Source organism: Ascidia mentula, chromosome 1 (genome assembly GCF_947561715.1).
Source record: "Ascidia mentula chromosome 1, kaAscMent1.1, whole genome shotgun sequence".
Taxonomy (NCBI): Eukaryota; Metazoa; Chordata; class Ascidiacea; order Phlebobranchia; family Ascidiidae; genus Ascidia; species Ascidia mentula.
Window position 1 is genome coordinate 24,961,137 of NC_138566.1, and position 22,875 is coordinate 24,984,011.

General features: G+C 37.6%; 5 protein-coding genes and 1 pseudogene across 5 annotated transcripts; 4 read left to right on the forward strand and 2 right to left on the reverse strand.

Annotated features, from left to right (window-relative positions):
- Positions 1-419: 419 nt before the first annotated feature.
- Positions 420-2,328, forward strand: LOC145917001 (uncharacterized; annotated as a pseudogene).
- A 699-nt stretch (positions 2,329-3,027) lies between these two features.
- LOC145917017 (aldo-keto reductase family 1 member B1-like) lies at positions 3,028-6,522 on the reverse strand. The gene is made up of 8 exons (XM_083002918.1): positions 6,057-6,522; positions 5,445-5,612; positions 5,094-5,210; positions 4,739-4,816; positions 4,425-4,648; positions 4,004-4,169; positions 3,758-3,840; positions 3,028-3,601 (listed from the first exon to the last, which is right to left on the reverse strand). Exons 1-8 carry the CDS (start codon positions 6,123-6,125, stop codon positions 3,553-3,555), a joined length of 954 nt encoding a protein of 317 aa, XP_082859044.1. The 5' UTR covers positions 6,126-6,522; the 3' UTR covers positions 3,028-3,552.
- A 1,273-nt stretch (positions 6,523-7,795) lies between these two features.
- Positions 7,796-10,876, forward strand: LOC145890430 (uncharacterized). Its single transcript, XM_082981504.1, has 6 exons — positions 7,796-7,934; positions 8,908-9,051; positions 9,548-10,013; positions 10,223-10,349; positions 10,641-10,783; positions 10,873-10,876. Exons 1-6 carry the CDS (start codon positions 7,796-7,798, stop codon positions 10,874-10,876), a joined length of 1,023 nt encoding a protein of 340 aa, XP_082837630.1.
- A 70-nt stretch (positions 10,877-10,946) lies between these two features.
- LOC145890438 (adhesion G-protein coupled receptor D1-like) lies at positions 10,947-11,661 on the forward strand. Its single transcript, XM_082981516.1, has 2 exons — positions 10,947-11,428; positions 11,492-11,661. The coding sequence occupies exons 1-2, from the start codon at positions 10,969-10,971 to the stop codon at positions 11,659-11,661; spliced, it is 630 nt and encodes a 209-aa protein (XP_082837642.1). The 5' UTR covers positions 10,947-10,968.
- A 629-nt stretch (positions 11,662-12,290) lies between these two features.
- On the forward strand, positions 12,291-17,907 carry LOC145907502 (uncharacterized). Its single transcript, XM_082994915.1, has 10 exons — positions 12,291-12,435; positions 12,796-12,957; positions 13,968-14,147; positions 14,433-14,672; positions 14,819-14,914; positions 15,085-15,547; positions 15,771-15,897; positions 16,461-16,692; positions 16,748-17,248; positions 17,310-17,907. The coding sequence occupies exons 1-10, from the start codon at positions 12,333-12,335 to the stop codon at positions 17,477-17,479; spliced, it is 2,274 nt and encodes a 757-aa protein (XP_082851041.1). The 5' UTR covers positions 12,291-12,332; the 3' UTR covers positions 17,480-17,907.
- A 567-nt stretch (positions 17,908-18,474) lies between these two features.
- Positions 18,475-22,546, reverse strand: LOC145908680 (uncharacterized). The gene is made up of 7 exons (XM_082996004.1): positions 21,690-22,546; positions 21,284-21,629; positions 20,167-20,879; positions 19,852-20,022; positions 19,526-19,687; positions 19,234-19,395; positions 18,475-18,691 (listed from the first exon to the last, which is right to left on the reverse strand). Exons 1-7 carry the CDS (start codon positions 22,098-22,100, stop codon positions 18,530-18,532), a joined length of 2,127 nt encoding a protein of 708 aa, XP_082852130.1. The 5' UTR covers positions 22,101-22,546; the 3' UTR covers positions 18,475-18,529.
- Positions 22,547-22,875: the final 329 nt, after the last annotated feature.

The window sequence follows — 22,875 nt, forward strand, 5'->3', positions numbered from 1 at the left end:
AATTTACAGCAGTTGCATTTGCAAATCCTGCTGCAATCCAAACGCACGTGATTCAATCATGCATGACCATCATAGAAACAAATTTCTTCACTCGCACAGTCAAGCATGATATATAATATAAAAAAGAAAATAAACAACTTATTGCAAAAGAATATTTTTGTGACACGCTAGCTGTTAATGGCTGCCAGGACAATAGTGATGAAGTTCAACATGGGTTTGGATTTAAATGTTCTGGATCAACAAGAAAAGGTGTTTATTGTGTTTTACCTCAAACCAACGTATACGATTCAGTTGCTCAATGTTCGGACAGTTCTGATATTTGTTTCCTCAATGGACAGTTTAGATGTTTCCAGTGTTTGGACAGAAAGCTGATAGTTTCAAGGAAGCAAGTTTGTGACGGTGTAGTGGATTGCTTTGATATGTCAGATGAATGTTTGTGTGAAAATCAAATATTGTGTCGCGATATACGAGGAGATTGTCCCCAGAACCAAATGCATTGTAAGAACGATTCTACATGTGTGTATCTGGACAAGGTGCTGTGTAACACAAGTGTACAATGTGTTGACCAAACTAACACAAAACACTGTTCAACTGCTTCAGCATCAGTGCAAAGTGAGTGTGTAGCAGATGATAACATTTTTACACAGAGGAAAATGACGAACGAGTCCGTGTGCGTTTTAACTATGAATTTGTGGTTTGGATTACAAGGAAGAAACTTGGCGAAGCTCTTTTATCCGAGGTGGTGTGATGGAAATGTCAACGACAATATCAGAGTTACCGGAGAGAGTCTGTGTCCAAACAGGCATAAATGTTTTAACAATGATGAAATAAACATAGATAAACAAAAAGTATGTGATGGAATAATTGATTGTGACGACAAATCAGACGAATTTCTACAACTTTGTCGCAATACCCGTTACTACTGCAGAAGCAAAGGAAAGATTTCCATTGATAGAAATCATGTTTGTGACGGAATAATTGACTGCGATGACGCATCTGAAGAAAGCAAGTGTCGTTGTAAAAATACCAGGTTTTATTGCACCAATAAGGAACCTTTGTCAGTTGAAACAAAACTTGTACAGAACGGAATTAACGATTGCTTAGACGGAAGTGACGAATGTGTTGATTTATCTAACTAACGCATTTGCAGACATCAATGAAATGATCGCAAACCCAGTTTATCGAGGTATCTTCTGGGTGACAGGCATCTTAGCACTGGGAGGGAATATTTTTGTATTTGTTACCACCACACGCGAATTGATTAAAGTTAACAAAGACAAGAATTTGTTCATCAATACAAGTACTTTTATTCTTAATCTCTACGTAGCTGACATTCTCATGGGAATATATCTACTGGCAATCATAATAAAAGCGACTTCGTTTTCTGGATCTTATTGTTTGGTTGACAAAGAATGGAGGTCAAGCAGCTTGTGTCATGGACTTGGAGCACTTGCAGTTGTATCATCAGAAGCATCAACCTTTACTATGACAGCAATGACCACATTTCGGCTAATATCGGCCTTCAAACCTTTCCTTGTTCGAAATGTCGGTGTTGGTAAAATTGTGATTGCTGAACTATCTTGTTGGATATTCGCTGTTATGTTGGCGACCGTTCCTTTGCTCAGCGCAACTTCTGGGTACTTTGTTACTGACGTTTGGTTTCCTAATAACTTTTATGAAACAGATTTCGTGTCAAGAGAAAACATGTCGTTACTTGCACAAAGAATTTCCACATCAGAGCCAGAGTCTTGGTACGATGTTAAACGTACAATTGAAAACGCCTTTCCGCGTAACTCCATTAAAGGGGAGTTTGGATATTATGGTGAAACCAGCGTCTGTCTGCCACGTTTATTTGCAACAACCAATGAGTTTGCTTGGGAATATTCAACTTTCCTCGTCACAATCAACTTTCTTATGTTCGTCTACATGGTGGTTGCTTACTTCTTTATTTACAAGCGAAGCAAACGCATGCAAGGATGCAGAAGCACGGATGATAGCTCTAAAATGCAGAAGAGAATCACCAGGTTGATTTTGACCGACTTTTGTTGTTGGATTCCTATTTGTATCATGGGATTTTTGAGTGTTGGAGGAGTGAAGATGCCAGGAGACGCTTATGTGTTGAGTGCTTGTCTGTTGCTTCCGATCAACAGCGCCCTTAACCCCTTGCTCTACTCCAAAGCATTAGAACAACAAATGTCCAAGATGAAGAAATGGCTTGTTTCCAAAAGATCATCATTACATTTATCAAGTCGTTCGTCTCATTTAAGTGTTAGATACAACCCCCGTGTTGAGCAGGATGGTGGAAGGGTGATTGAGATCGTTGAATGAGTTAAATATTCTGGTTCGGTTGTTTTCATTGCGTTTCATTTAAGAATTAACGATTTGAAGATATATACTTGCGTCATATTGTTCTACTGCAAACGAGTTTCAAGCATTATAAAACCTGAAGTTCTGAAAATCCATCGCTCGCTTGTCAGTTTTTTGTTCAAAAGTTTTCGTAAAAAATACTTATTGTCAAAATGTGCAAAAAAGTTTAACGTAACTTCAGGAAATAATGTATCCGTGCTGTAATTTTTAACTTTTTGTCTAAAATGTGTTTATATCGGATGTACGTAGTCTGTGACGTGATTGTGCTTTCTTTAATATAACAGACAGAATATAAATTAAATCCTTCTATTTTTTCAATATTTCAGAAAGTGCGTGCATACAGACAATTGTTTCATCAAATCATAATATAAGCGAGTAAAATTTAGTAATTAAATGCAATTAGAGCTTTATTCTTCATAATGTTTAATATCTATTATGCCTCTCAAAACCACCGATGTTCCCCTCACTGTTTGCATCACTAATTGTAAAAAACATACCGTACTTATAAGTAAATTGAGTATTGAACCACATTTTCTGTTGCCTCTGAAAATTCAAAATTTTACAGCAGAAAAGTCAACGTTTTGCATTTGCAAATCGTGCTGCAATTCAAACGCACGTGATTCAATCATGCATGACCGAATTTTCCGCAATAGAAACAACTTTTTGCACCCATACAGTCAAGCATGACAAGAGGTTTACTTGTTTGTCATAGCGAAAACGAATAGAAACGTTTGCAATCTTGAATTCAATTCAAAATAATACATTGAAAAAAAGTCAAACAAAACGTTGCAGTTCAATTTTTCGATGCAAGTGGGTGAACCTGTGGTAACACGCATGTTTTCCCTGGCCTACTTCAAACCACACAGCTGCTCTAAAATAGTGAAACAATGGTATAATCTGCAATAAGTTCGTTGCAAGCGTTTATAATTTACAACCTAACATTGTGGACGTTCACACATAATTAATAACTCACTGCACATCGTCCCAGCGTAAACAAGTAAATTAAAATCGACCTAAAACAGTTTGAAGCAACTCTACTTCCACCAAACGCACACAGCAAAACTTTAAAAAACTATTTTTGCATAGCAAAGCAATTCTAAGCACCCATCATAGTAAAATTAAAAAGTGTAACACATTATATGAATGAAATTACGCTTATTACACTTTCAATCCAGCTAAGCTGTTTCACTCTCTGTAGTTTTCTGCAAATGGGTAATACTTGGCAGATGAAGATCTAAAAGGGTGTGTTTAGGTTTAGTAATGGCATTTCCTCTTAATAAAACATTACAATACAAAGCAACTTCAGTATTTTCTACAGAATACTAGGAAAAAATTAAGATCATGATTTAGAACAATGGTCAAAGGTTACGCGGTTTACTGAAGCACTTACGTTTTGAAACCGCAAACTCTTAATTTTGTTGTTATTGAACGAATCATCTTCATGTCCTCGTCACTCAAGTCAAAATCAAAAATCTGTCAACAAAAAATGCATTTCTAACAGTAATATACACTTCAATATGCTGGCTACATTGCTTAGATGCAACCAACTGTAGTCAACATGCAGATTTGTCTGTAAAACAGAGGTCTGCGTTCTTTGGTCGAAATTAGAACTTCTGACAGATGTGGATTATTTTACCTGGAAATTGCTCAGAATTCTTGATGGAGTCACACTCTTGGGAATGGAATTTATACCTCTCTGCAGTTGAAATCGTAGCAGTATCTGCGCAGCAGTCTTGCTGTGTTTCTTTGCCAGTTCTGTAATAATTGGATCTTCCAAAAGGACTGGATCTTTTTCTGTTGCCCTAGCAACAACAAAAATTCTTTGTCAAGGTTTCCGTCCATAACAACTCTCTAGTAATTACTTTTATGATTGTTTTTAAGTTTTAGTACTCACAAAATTAATTAATACATTCTACAGGTTTTACCTAAATACAAATAAATTGCATTAAATACAAATTACATGGTGTAACTGACAGACTCATGTCACACTAATAGATTTGTCACATTTTTCATTATAACGTCGTATAATTCAGCTAATTTCTGAGAAACAAACTTACCATGGGCGGCCTCTTGATCCTAAAGGGCTGTAAGCGGTCACAGAAATTTCATTCTTGTGGCAAAGCTGAACCATTTCATCCTGTACAAGGTACGGGTGAGACTCAAACTGATGGTTAGCTGGCTTAACTTTACAATTCTTCAGTAGTCGTTCAAGTTGGTATTGGTTGAAGTTTGAAATCCCAATGCTCCTTACCAAACCCTCCTCAAGCAACTTTTCCATTGCCTGCAGCACAATGGTACTATTTTATCCTCATTACATACACACAACATTATTTATCAAACCATAGATAAATATATATGTATATATATATACCTTCCAAGTCTCGACGTAATCAACTTCAGCATAGAGGAGATTTCCACCATCATCTTTAGGAAAGGTGTTATCACTTTTCTTGATGAATAATTATGAAAAAAAAACATTAAACATGTGAATCTCCACATCAAATGAGGTAAAAACAAATTACTATTGATGTTGCCAGGTATGTTTTATTGCTGCAATATGGCTCTTCTGGCAATAATTTTATTACATTAACATTCGGTTGCTATGCAACAGCCTTTATTAAGATGTGGAAAAGTAAATGTACAGAAAAACACAACATGATGTAAAAACAAGTTAAACCTAATTAAAATGCATTTGTTCTGTATAGTTGTTAAGATCAGATACATACTTTAAATGAAAATGGAGTGTGCATCAGGTAGAGATCAAGGTAATCGAGTTTAAGGTTGGACAATGACTGCATAAGGGCAGGTCGAACATCTTTGGGGTCGTGGTGAGTACTCCAAAGCTGTAACAAATGCTACCCTTAGTTGGGTATTGGAAATGTTTAAATCAGATAATTTAATTATTATACTGGAAAGACTTGTTGAAAATAAACAAGATTCGAATGTTTGGTATTTATGCATTGAATTTTTTATTTATTTATTATTTACATGAGTTTAAAAAAGAGTTGTATCAAATGATGACTCTGTGACCAAAACAACGGTTGATGGTGGTTAAAGTATACACAGTAAATGCATACCTTGCTGACCACAAAGAGATCTTCCCGTTTAATGTTATTTTCTTTTATCTTGTTTTCAATTGCCAAGCCAACATCTATTTCATTTTTGTAAGACATTGCATTGTCCACATGTCGATATCCAACATCTATCGCACACTCCACTGCTTTTTGAGCTTCACCGACTGTAAACTGCAAATGCAGTCATAAAAATATTAGTTGTGAGTTATGTGCACTGGCATATTTCTCACCATACACAAAGAACAACATTTTAATGAAAATTTACCTCAGTGTGCAAATGTTATTAAGATGTTAGTGCCTTCGCATGGTAATATTTTTGTGTTTAGTAGCTAGGTTTGTACCAGCTGGTTTGAATAGCAATTAGAAAGTAGTCACTTGGCCATGAATCATAACCTCATGTACCAACCCGGATACAAACCCCTGATTTAGATACAATTTCTTGTTAACAAGGTTAGATGATTGTGTTTTTTTTATGCAAAGAAAACAAACTTTCATTAACCAGGTTATGAGTAAAACACTTACGATTTAAAAGTATTACATATGTATAATCTTTAATGACCCCTCATTCGGTTAAAGCAATACTATTAGCTCAAAGGTTCAGAAAAAAGCACATACCAAACATGTTCCAAGTCCAATCATGGGCATAGTAAAACCACTGGAGAGTTTTATGCTTTGCAAAACCATGCTTAGTGGTGACAGTGCACTGTAATGTATTAAATTTTGTACTGTGTAACTACAAAGAGTAAGTCAACCTTTTTGAATGTTGTTGCAAAAATGTACACCAAAAATATAGCAATATATGCCAATTCTTGTTAGTGTGTTATTTGCAAGTATCAAAGAAAACAAAACATTTTTTAAAAGATTGTAATATGAACAATATTTTGAGAAAAAATTATCCTGTTACGCCGTAAAACGATTTTATTCGCGTTGAAAGTTTGCTGATATTTAGTTGACCACAATCACTCCGGATTTGTCTTCAAAACTTTTAATATAAACTTGAAAGTGTTTTAATAGGTATCTTATGGAGATTGGGTTAATATTATGGTGTTTACTTGTAAATTTCAGCACCTGCTACACCTAACCTACATAGTTTCCATAACCCGTGCGTTTCAATGCTGGGTTGTTTACAGACGTGACGAAACGCACTGCGCAATGACGCGAAACGACCAAAAAAACTGAAACTTCCTACAACATATTTTTGCCCTGATTTAAATATTGATTTAAATTCATTTCGAGGCATTGGACTTGGAGTTGGTAGTAGGATTCGTGATTATACTTGGACCAAGACGTTGTTGCCCAGGACCGATGTGTTACATATGGTGGCTGGGAGCACGAGGTATGACGAATACTTCCTAGAATGACGTCATACAATTAGTGTAACAGTCGAACTGCAGCGTCGTGCAATTACCACCAAACGGGTTTACACTATATGCTACATGCACGTCACTGTAACGAGTCATTTAAATGAAAAGTCGCCATACGTGTATACATGCTGTCAGTCACCGCCAATGAATGCGATGAGGTAAAGTGAATGTGTGGCTGTAAACGTTCATTAGTGTCGGTGAATCTTCATAAGTTTCAACAAGCTGCAACAAGAAAACCTAGAAATTTTAAGGGAAGTGACCTAAAGACAAAATGAATTTCAGGTGGCTGTTTGGTCTTGTCTTTGTTGCCTGTGTTCTGGAGTGTGCTTCGGGTAATGTTTTTATGCAACAATATGAATAATAAAACTTTTGAATAATACAGTAGAACTGCGTTAATCCGGATTAGGTTTATACTCGGAAATTCGCCAAATGCGTACGAAACTGGATTTGTAATCCGGATCTTCGACTATTTCGGATAAAAATTGTTTTCTGTTACATGTTTTATCATAAAGACCACTTATTACTTCCATTGCAACATCGATGGATTAACCGCCGATTCTTGCGCGTATAACGTAAAAGTCAATTCGCGCAATCCATTCTGGGCAGTCAGTGTGTTAAGGTCATAAATACATACAGTGTTTTATGTATCTACAGGTTACAAAGTTGACTTTAATGTTGAGCTAGAATTAAGGCGATTTTTAACAATAACCTACAAAATAGTCTTTAAGCAAGAGTAATCAGACAGTTCGGTATTCGCTTGATCCGGATAGATTTGTCGGATAAACGAATTGTGATATGAAATATTAAGAGAGAAGATTAAAATAAGGCTTTCAATTAGGCCTTGGTGACGGTTCGCCCAAACTTAATTATTGCTTCGGATTATTTCAAATTACAAACCATGTGATTATTGTTTGTTTTTATCATTCTTAAAACGTGCTTTACGACATTCTTTCAGCACAAATTATGTTGTACACGTACCACAACACGCCAATGACCTATGATGAAGCACAGAAGGTCTGCAGAAGTAGTGGACAGGCAGCACATGGTTTGGCTCGATTAGATTCAAACGATGAATACAAACAACTTTTGGACTGTTTCCGTTTTGGTCGACATGAAAAAACGTTAATTGGTAAGTTTCCATTAATTTGATGGAATATTAACAATTGTCTACTTTTTTTGCATTTTTTCAATCACTTTGTCTTATAGCCAGAAGTTTTTGATTTTTGTGTCGTATACTTTGAACTAATTGAAAAAATAATTGAGGGGCATGAAAAAAAATAATGAATCCTATAATATTACGTTTATAATTTGCATGGCCTAATGCACTTTTTTGCACTAGTACCTCTTTGGTAATTGGATTACAGACCAACCCGCCATATAAGCTATGATAATTTTAGCGCAAAACTAGTGGCCTTTAATTTATAGCCTAGTGTTAGTTGTTTAGTCAGTACTGACAAGTGAAAATATTTACCTGCTGAGATGGCCATACAAAAAATATTTTAGAGTGTGTGTAATACATTTTGTGCATGGAGAACACACCAATACGAGCAAATCCAATTTTTTAGGTCTTAAAGATGAAAAATGGGGCGATGGGTCCAAACCGATTGTTTGGATTCTTGGCCAATTATTCGGCCCTAAAAATATGAAATGTGTGAGGATCTTTAGAGCAGGCGATATCCTTAAATTTCAAAGGACGAACTGCAACCAGAGAAATCCCTTTTTGTGCTACAAAAACGGTAAAAGGTAGACCCTATATACCCGTTTTCTGAAAGTCTCTGTAACGGTTAACTTTAGTTTTCTTTATCCATGTTTTGTGTTGTTAACCGGTGAATCTTACAGAACACTCCACAAGTTTTATACACGACCTTCTTAAAACAGTTTCGAAATATGATTTGCTATTTCATCCTACATAATGGCTGGTATCCAAACGTTAAACAGCAGACTATTATTCCTTTGCAAGCTCAGTCGTATAGGCTTACCGTGTAACTTAATGATATGTTCTGGGGGAATGAAACCTTGGTATCAAAAAACAGTGTAGGGGATCCTGAAAAGGGGATGCTTTTAGTTTTACTGAAAAACACTTTTTCCCGCATGCTGTTTAGTTACCGACCCGGATGTTCAATACAACTCGTGTCATTCTTCTGGTGACCCCGAAGGATCAACCACAGCCCAGACGACCAGCCCAACACCAGCAACATCTACTACTGCACCAGCTTCCACACTGAATACGAACGTGCAAAATTTAGGTAAAGTCCAACGTATTTGTGAGTAAAGCAGGTTTGTTAGTAACAATTTCTAACGCTTTAAAAATAACCGCATTTTTACCGTTATTTGCAAACCACGTAAGGTAAAGACCTCCTTTATCTACATACATGCAAGCACAAAACAGCAAATTTTGTGTAGGACAGTAGATGTTTTACCCAAACCTATGCTAAAGCCAAGAAATATTGTGACTATAAATACTTCTAAACTAAATCTTAAATACTACTATTTACGAATTCGCCTTGATACATTCATGGTTGGTGCGGTCGAAAGTGCCGCGAATCTTTCAAAGAAAAATGTTTGAGAAAATGTTTGAGAACCATCTGGCTGATGAGGTTGTTAATTTCCAGTAAATTAGTTCACCCTTTTAAACCAATCCATAGCTGCTATACGTGCCAAACACGCAAAAAAAATCTATTAAACTAATAAATGCATTTTTCCGCTGGGATGAGAGCTATTTTACTTTTCTTGATCTTTCAGGCAATACAACCAACAAACGTTCGTCCATTGAGCAAGAGCTTTGTGCAATATCAGTTTTTCTATGTAATGCCAACAAGTCGCAGCATTACGTTGTCAACCCCAACCAACGCAACGGAACAGACAGAGCGTTGATCAACTGGGAATCGGCTGACTTACTGGGCGTAGATTCGCCGCACGATGTCAGTGTTCTCTTCCTACATACCGACGAGAGCGGTGAAGATCTCGAAGTGTTTCTCTCGGATGTTGATGCTGGGATTGACGTTTTGGAGTCAATCCAGCTTCAAATGCCGGTACCCCTGCGGTCGCTAATGACAATTAACTCCGTCAATTCAACACCCGTGAATTACACGATGAAAATATCCGATTCAAATCTAGCTTCGAAGCGACTGAGGAAGACGGCAGTGAGTGGAGGTCGTATCCAGGGAGCCAGAATGAAGTGCGTTTTTATCGACGAAACGAACAAAAAGTAAGCAAACTACAGTGATATGGCAACAGTTCGCTACGTGTACCCACGAATGACAATGTGTATGATATGTGTATACACGCAAAACCGGAAGCGAAATTACGAAAAATATACTATAGTGAATAATTAAAAAGCATTTATGAAGGTGAATTTGGCATTCGTGCATTAATACACGTGGAAAAAAATACAAGAATATGTTAACATTGTTCCAGGTTTTCAACTTTCGGTGTCACAACCCTAAATTCGATGGACAAGAATTTTATCTGTGTGTCCAATCATAGCACCGTGTTTGCGGCTTTGCTTATTCTGGATGTTGTTCAAATACCGACTGGTGTGAAGGTAAAGAAACAAACCGTAAAGAATGTTAAAACTATTGCCTTTTTCTATAACACACAAAGCACTATATTTGGAACTGCACGTTTCATAATATAAGTTTGGAAATCTCTCATTTTTTGTGAACTGCTAAAATGCACAATAAGTATAGGATAGAATCTCCAACAAAAAAACAAGAGTGGCAAATTTTTCTGTAATGTTCTTTCATATTTTAGGGAATTATACAAACAACATCATGTTGTAATGTAGGTGCGATTCTGCATACGATTACTGTGTATGATCTATAAACGTTTACAGACAGCGTCGTACGTCTTGGAGACCGCATCACTAGTTTCACTCGTATTGGCCATCGCCTTGTTGCTGCTAGTAAGAAAGAGAGTGAGATCGAACCGAACTGTTGTGCAAATAAACCTATGTGTGGCCTTGATTCTCCTTCACTTGTTAATCCTCATCGGTGATTCGGCTTTAAACTCAAAGCCTGTTTGTGAGATGACGGCTGTGTTGACGCATTACTTTATTCTCTGTTCAGGTGAGATTGACTTTAAACCTAATTTTAACAAATATAAACCTATTTCTCAACACAGCTATGTGGATGTTGCTCGAAGGAGTGACTCTGGCAAGAAAAATGTTTGGAAATTCTCTTAACGCAACCAACTCCAGCAAGGAAAGACTTGTAAAACTTCTTATTGGATGGATTTTGCCTGTAGTCATGGTTACCGTCTTCTCATTGGCTGGATTTCTCACTGGAAATTACATGGACACAAACCCACCCTTGCTCGATGGACTCACTCAAGTCAAACCCTACTCACAATGCTGGATCAAGAAAGACTCGTGGGTCCTGGTTGCAGGAGTGGTGGTTCCCCTTATTCTGGTGGTTGCGACCAACTTGTTGATTGCATTGAAAGTCGGAAAGTTCGTTTACGATATGAGCAAGAAAGCAGAGGATTTCAAAGCAACCAACGATCGACTTCGTGCTAATTCAAATAAGGTGGAAGCCGACTTGGTTCATGTCAAAGCAAGTTTTAGGGCTGTGGTGTTGCTGCTGCCAGTTCTGGGAATACCATGGACTTTCATGCTTGTACAAAGTAAGAATATGGGTTCAAAAACTGTTGATTACGTTACGTAAATTGTTTTTTTTTTCTTCACAGTAAACCACCCAGCCATGATGTACGTGAACGTGATATTGAACGGACTTCAGGGTTTCTTCCTTCTCATCATCTACTGTGTGATGAGCAAGGAGGTGAGAAAAGGTGTCGTGGATTCCTGGAACAGAAGCCAGATGACTGATTCCCTTAAACTTTCATCAATGTCACGTTGAAATTTTGCTAAGAGCGGTTGTATTTGATTGAACTGACAAATTTTACCTACGCTTTTTGTGTTTTTGACGTTTGTTTTGCACAAACATATTTACAAGACTTGTTCGCTTTGAAATAGACAACGAAAAAAAGTTGCCATGATTTAATCCATGCCTGTTTCTATAAAATTGTAAGTTTGTGTTAAAGCTTGTAAAAGGCCATTGCCCGTGTTGGAGGATGCTGTGACCAACCTGGTTGTTTACACTAGTTATGAGGATCATGTTGAAACCAGTTAATGTGATTAATGGGCAGCAAGTTATATTTGATTTGATAACCTTTCTAATGGCATGCGCTTCATTCGCGCTAATGATTACAGAAACCCTCTGACATCACCATGCACGTAGTCAATTGCACAGGTAACAGTTGGTATACCATGCAGACATAACGCAAACAAACACCTTTACGCCACGTAACGACCACTCCCGGAAGTGACGGCATGATCACTATATATTTGAACTGATTGATAAAGCCTCCTTAATTACTATATATTCACGTAGCAAATACAAAAAACATTAATCTTACTGCGTACTAGGAGGCCAAAAATATAATAAATATTTTCGTGACGGGTCATTTAGTCCAGCCAGCAGTCATATTGTGCAAGGTATGTTTATCGAAAGAGCCTTGTCAAATATTCATGTTGAGTTTCAAAAAAAAAATTGGATTTCGCAAGAATATGGACACATTCTGGTTGTTGTTATTGTTGTCGTTTCCTGCCAATGTGCTGATGACTGACTCAGGTAACTGTGCGAACAGAACTTGCTCAAAAAGGATGTGATTTGTGTTGCAACTTTTTCATAAAAGTGGAACGTGTTCAGATGTATTTCACCTAATTGTAAAATGTAACTTTTTGCTACGGAAGTGTAAAGATTATGTTAAATTTCTACAAGCAAGCTAATCTCCCAAATAGCGTACACTGTTTACAAAATATCCGTTGTTGTGAAAGAAACTGATCCGAACGAATAATAATAATGTAAAATGTGATACAAAGGTAATACTAAACGTCACAGAGCTATTAACGATAAACAAGAAGAGTGGTTTCAAGTCAATACTTGTCCGTTATCAGCAGTGCAAAATTAATTGCGTATTTGTGTATTTAGTTCACAAGTTATACACATACCACTGCGAAAAATTGTCCTTTGATGAAGCGCGAACATTTTGCAACAACAGCGGAAAACAATTGGCAAGAATCGACAGCGTAAATGAATTTGTGAATCTACAAACCTTTTTGAGCAGTATCAGGGTCCACCGAACCTACATAGGTATGTTTAAATTCTATGCTAGTTAATCGCAAGGGCTTTTTCTATTGTGACATTTTTTTTGCCACTTTAAAGTAGTAAACGGATTTCATGGGACAAAATTCCTTAATAGTAACATTGATAAATGCAATATTACGCCTTTTCCATCCACAGGTAAGGTTTGTTGTTTTATTCTACAGCGTCATTCAATTAGATTAAAACAATGAATGAGAGTGCTTACAAAGTGTCCAGCAAATGCGCAATGAGAGCCAGACACACAATCAACAGTTAACTCATAATGAACTTACGCACGCAGATGTTCGCAAATGGTGTGTCACAATGCATTACAGTGTCGCTTTAATGTCGTTGCGTCGCAAGCTTACATGGAGGTGTAATTGGAGGGATTTTATTTCCATATTAAAATGCAAAACGTTTAGCTCTTTTTTGGTGAAAAACGTATATTATCGTATTACGCAAGGGAATTCGTCCTATAAGCCGGTCAACATTTTTCGGATGCGCCTTCATCATTTTGTTGGAGATCATTTCGTCACACGGTTCAGAAAAGTTGGGAATCACTGTCTTGACATTCACTGTTTTCAAGTCAGCCTTTTCTGCACGTTTTAGACAATACTGTATTCTTTTAAACGGAGAGGTATAAAATTACTTTTAAATTCCTGACAGACATAAATTCATTTTTTTGCCTTGAATTTAGTCGCCACTTTATACCTACTATACAACGAATCATAGGTCGACAAATATAATTGGACAAATAATAACAACAATTTCATGGTGGGTATATTTGCAGAACGATCGCATAAAGAGAATACAAAAAAACTCAGAAAACGAGAAGTCAGTTTAAAAACTATTAAAGACAGAGTCACAAAATGTAGACGAAAGTACTTCGCCCTTGCGATTTAAATATTAGATGAATTAATGCTACAACTTTCCACACAAAAAACGCTTGTCCACCACATTTTTAGTTTTCTGCATTTTGTGTACTTGGATTAAAATTGAACGCATTGATTTGTTGTCAGGATTGAAAGATGAAACGTGGACGGACGGATCAACAATTGACGGTGCTTTGTTAGGGAAGCTCGCTGATTCCAGCAGTAAATGGGATAACAGGGAATGTTTGATCATCAAAACTAGTGATGACAAAAAACTCAAATATGAGGAATGTGAAAAAGATCATTCCTTTTTATGCTACAAAAATGGTATTTTATAAGTCATTAATTAGGAAAATATAAAACAAACTAATGTATGTTCAAACAAATCAGGCTACAGTAGGGTTTCTCATATTGTGTGCTGTAAAATGTGCTTAAGTGTGTCAAATGGGCAAGGTTTTACTAACTGACAATCATTTATAAAAGAGTTGTGTGTTTCTACTATGATGTTGATGCAAAACAAACTACATTCGAAACTGAAAGCTGTGGATAAGACAGTATGGGTGTCCTTATCGAAAAATACAGACTGGAGTAGGAATTACCGTGTTTGTTTAGTTTCGGATTGCACAGAAGTTTCATTTAGCGACTTACCTTACACTACAACTTGTGGCTCAAATGAATCAACCACAGCCCAGACCATTAATCCCACACAAACCGCTCATCGAGATACGGTCACTTATACCAACGCATTTACAACGGAAATGTCCACGACAAAATTGAGTGAAATTAATGCCACTGGAACCCATCACAACATGGCAGGGACATTTCCAGCAACCAAATCTCTAACAACACATGGTAAAGTTTTATAAAGTAGTTGTGTTTTTTTCCGTTAGTTACCGTACGTTAATCATTGTTCCCAACAAAAAATGCTTCCAAGTTTTGTCAAATAAAATTTTTTCGAGCTTGTCCAAACAGTAAGGGTTATTCCGTTTTGTGTGCAGACACGACATCAATCCCAGATAATTTATTGAAAACTGCTTCCACATCTGCGAAGATCATTGACCGAACGAGCAAGCGTGCAACACAAGTGACGTCACGTAAGCAAGCTTATTGTAAGACAGGAAAGCTTCAAAACGAATAGTCAAACGTTGATCATAGTTTTCTCGACTTTTTGTGCAATGAAAATACGTGAAATTACGTGTAACTCATTATTAAGGTAATAAATTCCTGCTCTATAAATTTCAGTGCATTAAATTTTAATTTTTAGACAGCGCAACCAATAAACTTCCTGCAGTTCTCCAAGAGCTTTGTTCAATTTCCACTGACCTGTGCAACCCCAGAACATTGCATCAGATTTATGCAAACATCCTCCCACACAATAATTCCCGTACATCACACGTCGAAGGGAATTACTCAATCCTTCTCGGAGTCGACTCGTCAAAGCCTCTGGACGTCTTATTCTCGAATGTTGATCCCCAAGACGAAATACTCGAAGCATTCCTTCCTCCAGTTGATCAGATTGTTGGGGTTTCAGGTGAAAACAATATCGCAGAGACGTTGCTTCCGTTGCTCTCACTCATGACGATCAACTCCGTCAATTCTTCGCCGGTGAACTACACGATGAAAATATCCGATTCAAATCTCGCTTCTGAGCGACTGACGGCAATGAGTGGAGATCGCATCCAGGGAGCTAGGATGAAATGCGTTTTCATCAATGTGACGAACAGCAAGTGAGAATGTACCAAAGTGTTGCTATACAAGTTCAAATCAACTTAACAAGTGTAACAAAGCGAAAAAATTTAACAAATTTCAATTAGACTACACAATATATCCCTAAACTTTGAAAAGGAAAGCCAAAGCTATAGGATTTCCTTTTGAAAGTTATCAACTCCAGATATTTTGCATCCAAATATCCCTAAACATTTTCAAAATAATTTTTTTTTTTCTTCGAAGGTTTTCGACTTTTGGAATAAAAACCTTAAGTTCGATGGACAAGAATTTTATCTGTGTGTCCAATCACAGCACCGTATTTGCGGCCTTGCTCATTCTGGATGTTGTGCAAATACCGACTGGTGTGAAGGTAAACAAACAAACCGTAATGTAAATAAAACAAGCATTGTCGTTTTTTCAGCACATAATTTACTGCAGTATTTAAGGCCAGCGTATGTCACTAAAGATTAAATCAATTCACCTTAATCGCATCAGCTCATCAAAGCCATTAATATATACCCCACGGAAGTTACCTGATATTAATTTTTCTTCTGACTCTTTTGACGTGATGTAGATGGATTGATTTCAGTCTGTTGTAATCGGATTTATTTTCAGTTTTGAAAACAGCATAATACTTTGTATTTCTGTATTTCTGATAAGTCTTAAAACCGGTCTTGTTTTTTAAGAACCAAATATTTCAGTAAGAGATTGGGTTGGCAGTACACACTATATTGTGAAAGCAGAAAAATTGTCCCAGCTTTAAACGTGATCTTGCACTGTCGGGTTAAAAAACTACTTTGCAACTGTGGCTCTGGGGTGCCACAGAACGCTTAATTTGATTAACGAGATAAGGACGCTTAATTTGACTAACGAGGTACTGCTATGCTTTTAATTCAAATAGAGTTAAATTAAGCAGTATTACGAACTTTACAGACCACGTCGTACGTATTGGAGACAGTGACGGTGGTTTCACTCGTATTGACGATCACCTTGCTGCTTGTGATCAGAAAGAGGGTGAGGTCAAACCGAACATTTGTGCAAATAAACTTGTGCGTTGCCTTGTTTATTTTTCACTTCTTCATCCTCATCGGTGATTCGGCTTTAAACTCAAAACCTGTTTGTGAGATGACGGCTGTGTTGACGCATTACTTCATTCTATGTTCAGGTAAGATTGACTTTAAACTTAATATTAACGAATGTTACACCATTACTCTACACAGCTATGTGGATGTTGCTCGAAGGAGTGACTCTGGCGAGAAAAACACTGGGAAATTCTCTTCATACATCCAACGCTAAGAAGGAAAGGCTTGTGAAACTTTTCATTGGCTGGATTTTGCCTGTTGTCATGGTTACCGTCTTCTCATTAGCTGGATTTCTCACTGGAAATTATATGGACACAAACCCACCCTTGCTCGATGGAATCACTCAAATCAAACCATACTCACAATGCTGGATCAAGAAAGACTCGTGGGTCCTGGTTGCAGGAGTGGTGGTTCCCCTCATTCTGGTGGTTGCGACCAACTTGTTGATTGCATTAAATGTCGGAAAGTTCGTTTACGATATGAGCAAGAAAGCAGAGGATTTCAAACCGACCAACGATCGAGTTCGTGCTGCCTCAAATGTAGTGGAGGCTAATTTGCTTCATGTCAAAGCAAGTTTTAGGGCTGTGTTGTTGCTGCTGCCAGTTCTGGGAATACCATGGACATTCATGTTCATACAAAGTAAGAAGATGGGTTGAACGACTGTTGATGGCGTTTCTTATAATGTTTTCTCTCTCTACAGTAAACCACCCTGCCATGATGTACGTGAACGTGATATTGAACGGACTTCAGGGCTTCTTCCTTTTCATCATCTACTGTGTGATGAGCAAGGAGGTGAGAAGAGGTGTTGTGGATTCCTGGAACAGAAGCCAGATGACCGATTCATTCAAACTTTCTTCCAGTTTTCGTTGAAATGATGCGAATGCTCTGCAAGTATTTTTAAACTTTGTACAGATTGAACTGTAGATAGGCTAGTATCATCTGTTTTTGTTTATTTATATCAACTTGCATTTCTCGTGATTTTGGCTGTTATACTTGATATTATTTTGAAACTTCTGTGTTTTGTGCTGCCCTCAAAAGTGAAATTAGTAGCATTTTCCTGAAAGGAAACACATAATTTTTATATTGCTTGCCTTGTACATATCCTGTCCCTTCCCATATATACTTCTCCCGAGCCTATGCCAGCTTTGCAAATTTTATTTTTGGAGAATTTTAGCCTTTTACGTGTTCTTTAACCCGGTGTTATTGCGTAATATTGAGGCTTTGTTAAACTTTGTTCAACTGGTGTCTTTTTACCGTCCCGCCAGATAGCCTATCTATTTAAATTAATGTCGGTTAAGAACAGTTTTCGAGCTGCAGTTAAATATAATTTTGTTGCAAGTTGTTTTGCGATTCGGTTTCGGTGTACATTACTTTTGTAAATAAATAAGAAAAAAAAACTGTAGTGCAGATACTCTTTGTCCACGTGTACTTCAGTGTCGCATCTCCTAAATTTGTTGTCCTAGATGCTGCTGACCTCCGCAAATTAATAACACAGTAAACAAATATTGGAATGGTGGGCAAATATATTTGCACCGAAAAGTAACAAACTTGACGACAAAACATTCCTTCATTCAACGCAACACAAAAATCCATTTACAGTCGAAGTTCAAGACCAACAACACTTCAAACGATAGAAGTCAAGAGTCCCGTCGAGCTTTACAGACGCATAAGCACATAAATGTATTGGCTTCTTATTCGTCATGAAACGACATGACCAGGGCATGGAGAAAAAAGTGAACCGTATATGTGGTATGAAAGACAGGGCGTAATTGCGTGGACTTTAAAGGATAGATTGAAATGCAATGGAAACTTACACACAACAATCAGTACCAGTGGCCAGAGGGTTTTTTTGTTGAATAGCTTGATTAATAAAAAGTTGAAAAGTACGGTCAACAACCACAATGCCCTTGTTGGTCCAGTTTACAAAATAATCGCCTTACTCTGTTCCTTCAGACGCTTTTCGTCGTCTTCTTCAAACTTGCAACCCCAAAGATCCAAAACATCGAGGTTGTGCACGCAAGCGATGATCGGATCCACACATCTGCTTGTCAGGTTATTCGAGGTCAAATTTAACTTCTTCATCTGAACGCAATGTACCTCGGTAACGTATGTACGAAATGTCATATTGACTGGCAAGATGGGTTATGGCATTGCTTTTCAATTCCCCCACAATAAAGGAGGGAATTTAGTATTTGCAACTGGAGTGGTTTGTTAATGAAATTGCTCGTAAGCTATCAATTGCGTGAGTTTCTCTGCTTAACGCACGAACATAATGTATTGACAACCTAAACCTCCGGCGGAGGACAGATATATTTTAGTAGCGGCCTCGTGGAACTGGTTCATCGCCTAACTCAAAGGAAAGTTAAGCATTAACAAGCTTTAATGTTTACCAAGCCTATACAACAATGCAATGCCAATATGTTTAAGGTGATAACGGGACAAACACCACCACGGTATATTAAGACATGAGTGTTGATAGCAGCTAAACGCACATGTATGTATCAAATTTAAAAAATATTTCTTTTATTGCCACAATCTTTGTTGTACATAGCCGTTGATAACATATTACTGCAGCCCACATTTGAAGTGTCAACACCATGCGACATGTTTTCACCGTGGCTTACCGGTTGCGGCAAAGTTTCAATTTTCGTCCACAGGAATTTCGCACCATTATCCCCGATTTCGCAACCATTCAGATACAGTTTGTTGGTGTTGTGGATGCAGTCTGCCAAAAACTCTGCTCCGGAATCTCCAATTGGATTGAAGGAGAGTATAAAGCTCCTCAACTTAATGCAACAAAGTTATGAATACAAAAACGAGAAGCTTTAAGCATTCAATCACGACATAGGAAATATAGCATTGCACAGGTCTAATAAATCTACCATGATAAGCTGAAAAGTTTAAAAAAAGTTTTACTGGTGTTTCGAGGGCTTGAATTTCGTCAGTCAGCTTTTGTGTTCCTACGCACGTGATGCCACAACTGTGGAGGTCTATGACTCGCAGCTGGTGAATGCAGCGGGAGAGAAAGGCTGCTCCCTCGTCTCCAAAATTGTTGCAGGATATATCGAGCTCTTTTAACTATGAAAGTGTTAACAGAAACAATAACCTTTGTTTAAAATGTCGTGTCCATTTTCAGGAAACAAAGCAATTGTTCTTATTGTTTGTTATTTTTGTTTGTTTGTAAATCTTCATAAATTTGTGAAAATGTTTTTCATAATTCATTCAGCTTTCAAATAACTTACAGGTGTGCGTGATTCCCTGATGTTTGACGAAATGCATTTTACTCCATCACAACCTATGTCGCAATCCCTGAGAGCTAGTTTGCTGAGGTTGGGGATGAATCTGATACAACGCGCAATGGAGCAAGTTGCAAAATCGCCGAGTTTGTTTTCATCAAGATGGAGTTCCTGAAACTAATCAAATACAAAAGTGTCTTTCGTATGCTTTGCACGATTAAATTGTGTAACGATTTAACATGTTTACACTTATTTAGGCATTTTTTTCTGAAGTAACAGACTTCAAAATTTCATAAAATAGACTCAATTAAAAAGGCGTACCAAAGAACTGCCCCCCTTTTGGATGACATGGGAGAGGTTTGTGATGTCCATGGATCGCAGCGAAGAACGGCCAAAGATTAGTTTTTCCTTAGAAAGTGAAGAAGAGACCTTGCGGGTTATTTGTTTTGAATCTGCTTCGAAAGCCCAACGACAACTCCTAAGAAGTGCTCCTCTTTTCTCCGACTGATCCTCCGAATCTCCTCCGTCTTCTTCTTCTTCTTCTTCTTCTTCTTCTTCTTCTTCTTCTTCTTCTTCCATTTCTTCATCCGAAACGTAATTTCTTAGCTTAATCTTTTTTGCTTTCCAATCTGCACGTGAACACTCTGGAAATACATTTTCCAGGTGGCTGAACACAGAACGATTGCAAATTTCCAAATGCAAATGTGGCAACATATTCGAATTTGTCCTCTTTAAAATGCTCAAGTTGGCGCGTGAACTCCTCAAGTGGCATAAACAGGTGGACAGCAGCAAATAAATTTCGCTTGCTTGCTTTGAGTGTTGCCCGTTCTTTTGCCTTCGTAAATAACTCCGCAGCAACTCATTCTCGTCACTGCGTCGCCTTTTTCCTTGAGTTTTTGCCTTGATTTTCCTCGGTGTACTGGATATGGACAGATCGACAGGGGGAATGGGTCCACCTACAAGTTCCATCAATGATGATGCTTTTCCAGCTATTTCGCGCGCGCGTTCCCTCAAGTCGTGTTTTAATCGGTTGCCTGAAAATAATAAAGTCACTACCTTCATATATGGTCCAAGCAAAGTATGCATATCATTCATCACTGTTTAGGAGTTGGCATATGATCAAGATAGACGCTTATTGTCACTTATGACAGATTGAATCAATCCCGAACTTTGAAAATGGGCTCATGATTTGCTACCTCCGAATTTTAACCATATTTAATTTATTCTGTTTAAATTAACATCATATATAAAAAGTAACACGTTATTGTTTTGTCATTGTATTCTGATCGCTCTGGACAAAAGAGTTAATAGTTTTGAGCGGTGTCAATAACATAAAACCATATTGATGTGTTTAACCAAATTCAAATTTATTTATTTTTAGGCCTTATTTTTTTAGGCCTATACTGATAACTTAATATCAAATTTGACACTAACTTACAGATTGATTCTGTTTCCGTTGGCTGTGGTGCTGGTTCTGTCACGTTCACTGCAGGTGACTCTGGTCCTTCGACTGGTTCTGTTACATGGACAGGGACTGCAGCTTCTTGATCGATGTTATGCTGGATAGGCAGGTGTTGTAATTCTGCCAATGACTGTAAGCTAGATAACAATGAAGATGGTGGTTGTAACTCTTCGTTCGACGTCGACGAGCCAATGATCGACAGGTTTTGAGAAAAGCTCGAATGCTGTGATAATTGCTGGATGCTGATGTTGAACACAGGTCCGCTTGTGTTGATATTGGTATCGCCGATGTGAGTCCCACTGCCTTCACCTTGAGATGAGATCTATTAAAATGGTATACCGTGAAAAGTGATTCTTTCAACACAATTAAACGCAATTTATACCAATTCTAATTCTCGCGTTTCCTCTTGCAAAGCTACTGGGAGGCTTTGTGGATAAGGAACAAGGTCGCTTGGTGGTTGGTTGGAAGTTGTTTCGCCGGGCGTTTGGCTTGAAGTAGGTTGAGATGAAGGCTCATTAAAACCATGATTTTGATTTGCTTGTGGTGGAACGTGATTCAGTGGGTGGGATGTGCACAGTTCCGGTGCAATATCACTGAGTACTTTGGCATTTGCTTGGAGAGCTGCACCCCACAGGCCCTCGGTGGGTCCTTGTTTGTAAGCAGCACCGGCAAGACGTTGGGTTGGACAAGTAAGGTGCGGAATATCACATAATTTGTAGTTTAAGTTTGATTGAGGTGTTTTTATCTCGGACTTATCAGAACTAGATTTATGTGAGCGGCTGCTGCTCATCATACAAGGCACAGATGGATCTGTTCCTGAAAGTGCTGATGACTATCAAAAACGACTGATCTTTAAATACGCACTCCTAACCCATGCTTTTTAGGACCTTTTATGACAATGTAAATAACATAACACCACTACCAGCAGGACCTAGAAATCAGCCTGATTGGTTAAGGATAAATGACTTTGCCTCATCTATCAAACTGTAAGCTTCATTTGAGCTTGATTTTATCTCATACGAAAGAAAAGTTCAGTTTCAAATCGTGCATTCGTTACTATCAATTCAGGAATAAATCGTCACAACACTGAATACGTAGCAAAGAAAAATGATTAATTTCCGCAATAGATTAGGCCTACAACTTTTAAAGATATTAACTATAATTTAAAAGAAGGCAATATAATTATCAGATATAAAGATAAACACATATATTTTTACAACATTCAAATTATCCGCCATATGCAGGTACACACCGGGCACCTAAGCGCGACCGACTTCTCTTTTTTCGTTCCGTAAAGTTTTCGCGGCGAAACAGACAAACAAGTTCGACACGCTTGACGGACGGTGTGACGTAGACGAGATAAAACAAAAGATTTTTTATTTTTAAGAGGTGTTTATATGACGTAGAAAGGTAGGGCAAAACGACATCTTTTTTCTGAGACCTTTAATATTTATGATAATGCATGTAGGCCACATGCTAATATTTATATCCAGACCACCTTCACTTTGTAAGCCCAATCTCACAATTAAATGAATTGTTTGTCAAAACCAAATTGTTGAGACTGACGG

Coding starts and splice junctions, on each gene's coding strand:
- LOC145917017 (XM_083002918.1), bottom strand. CDS start 6,125: ATGGTTTTGCAAAGCATAAAACTCTCCAGTGGTTTTACTATGCCCATG. Junction 5,211..5,444: donor ATCTCTTTGTGGTCAGCAAG/GTATGCATTTAC, acceptor CATTTGTTACAG/CTTTGGAGTACTCACCACGA. Junction 3,602..3,757: donor AGAGTTTGCGGTTTCAAAAC/GTAAGTGCTTCA, acceptor ACACCCTTTTAG/ATCTTCATCTGCCAAGTATT.
- LOC145890430 (XM_082981504.1), top strand. CDS start 7,796: ATGACCTATGATGAAGCACAGAAGGTCTGCAGAAGTAGTGGACAGGCA. Junction 9,052..9,547: donor TACGAACGTGCAAAATTTAG/GTAAAGTCCAAC, acceptor TTGATCTTTCAG/GCAATACAACCAACAAACGT. Junction 10,014..10,222: donor ATCGACGAAACGAACAAAAA/GTAAGCAAACTA, acceptor ACATTGTTCCAG/GTTTTCAACTTTCGGTGTCA.
- LOC145890438 (XM_082981516.1), top strand. CDS start 10,969: ATGTTTGGAAATTCTCTTAACGCAACCAACTCCAGCAAGGAAAGACTT. Junction 11,429..11,491: donor GACTTTCATGCTTGTACAAA/GTAAGAATATGG, acceptor TTTTCTTCACAG/TAAACCACCCAGCCATGATG.
- LOC145907502 (XM_082994915.1), top strand. CDS start 12,333: ATGTTGAGTTTCAAAAAAAAAATTGGATTTCGCAAGAATATGGACACA. Junction 12,958..13,967: donor GGTCCACCGAACCTACATAG/GTATGTTTAAAT, acceptor ATTTGTTGTCAG/GATTGAAAGATGAAACGTGG. Junction 15,548..15,770: donor ATCAATGTGACGAACAGCAA/GTGAGAATGTAC, acceptor TTTTCTTCGAAG/GTTTTCGACTTTTGGAATAA.
- LOC145908680 (XM_082996004.1), bottom strand. CDS start 22,100: ATGATGAGCAGCAGCCGCTCACATAAATCTAGTTCTGATAAGTCCGAG. Junction 20,023..20,166: donor AAAAGGGGGGCAGTTCTTTG/GTACGCCTTTTT, acceptor GTATTTGATTAG/TTTCAGGAACTCCATCTTGA. Junction 19,396..19,525: donor TTCAAGCCCTCGAAACACCA/GTAAAACTTTTT, acceptor TGTTGCATTAAG/TTGAGGAGCTTTATACTCTC.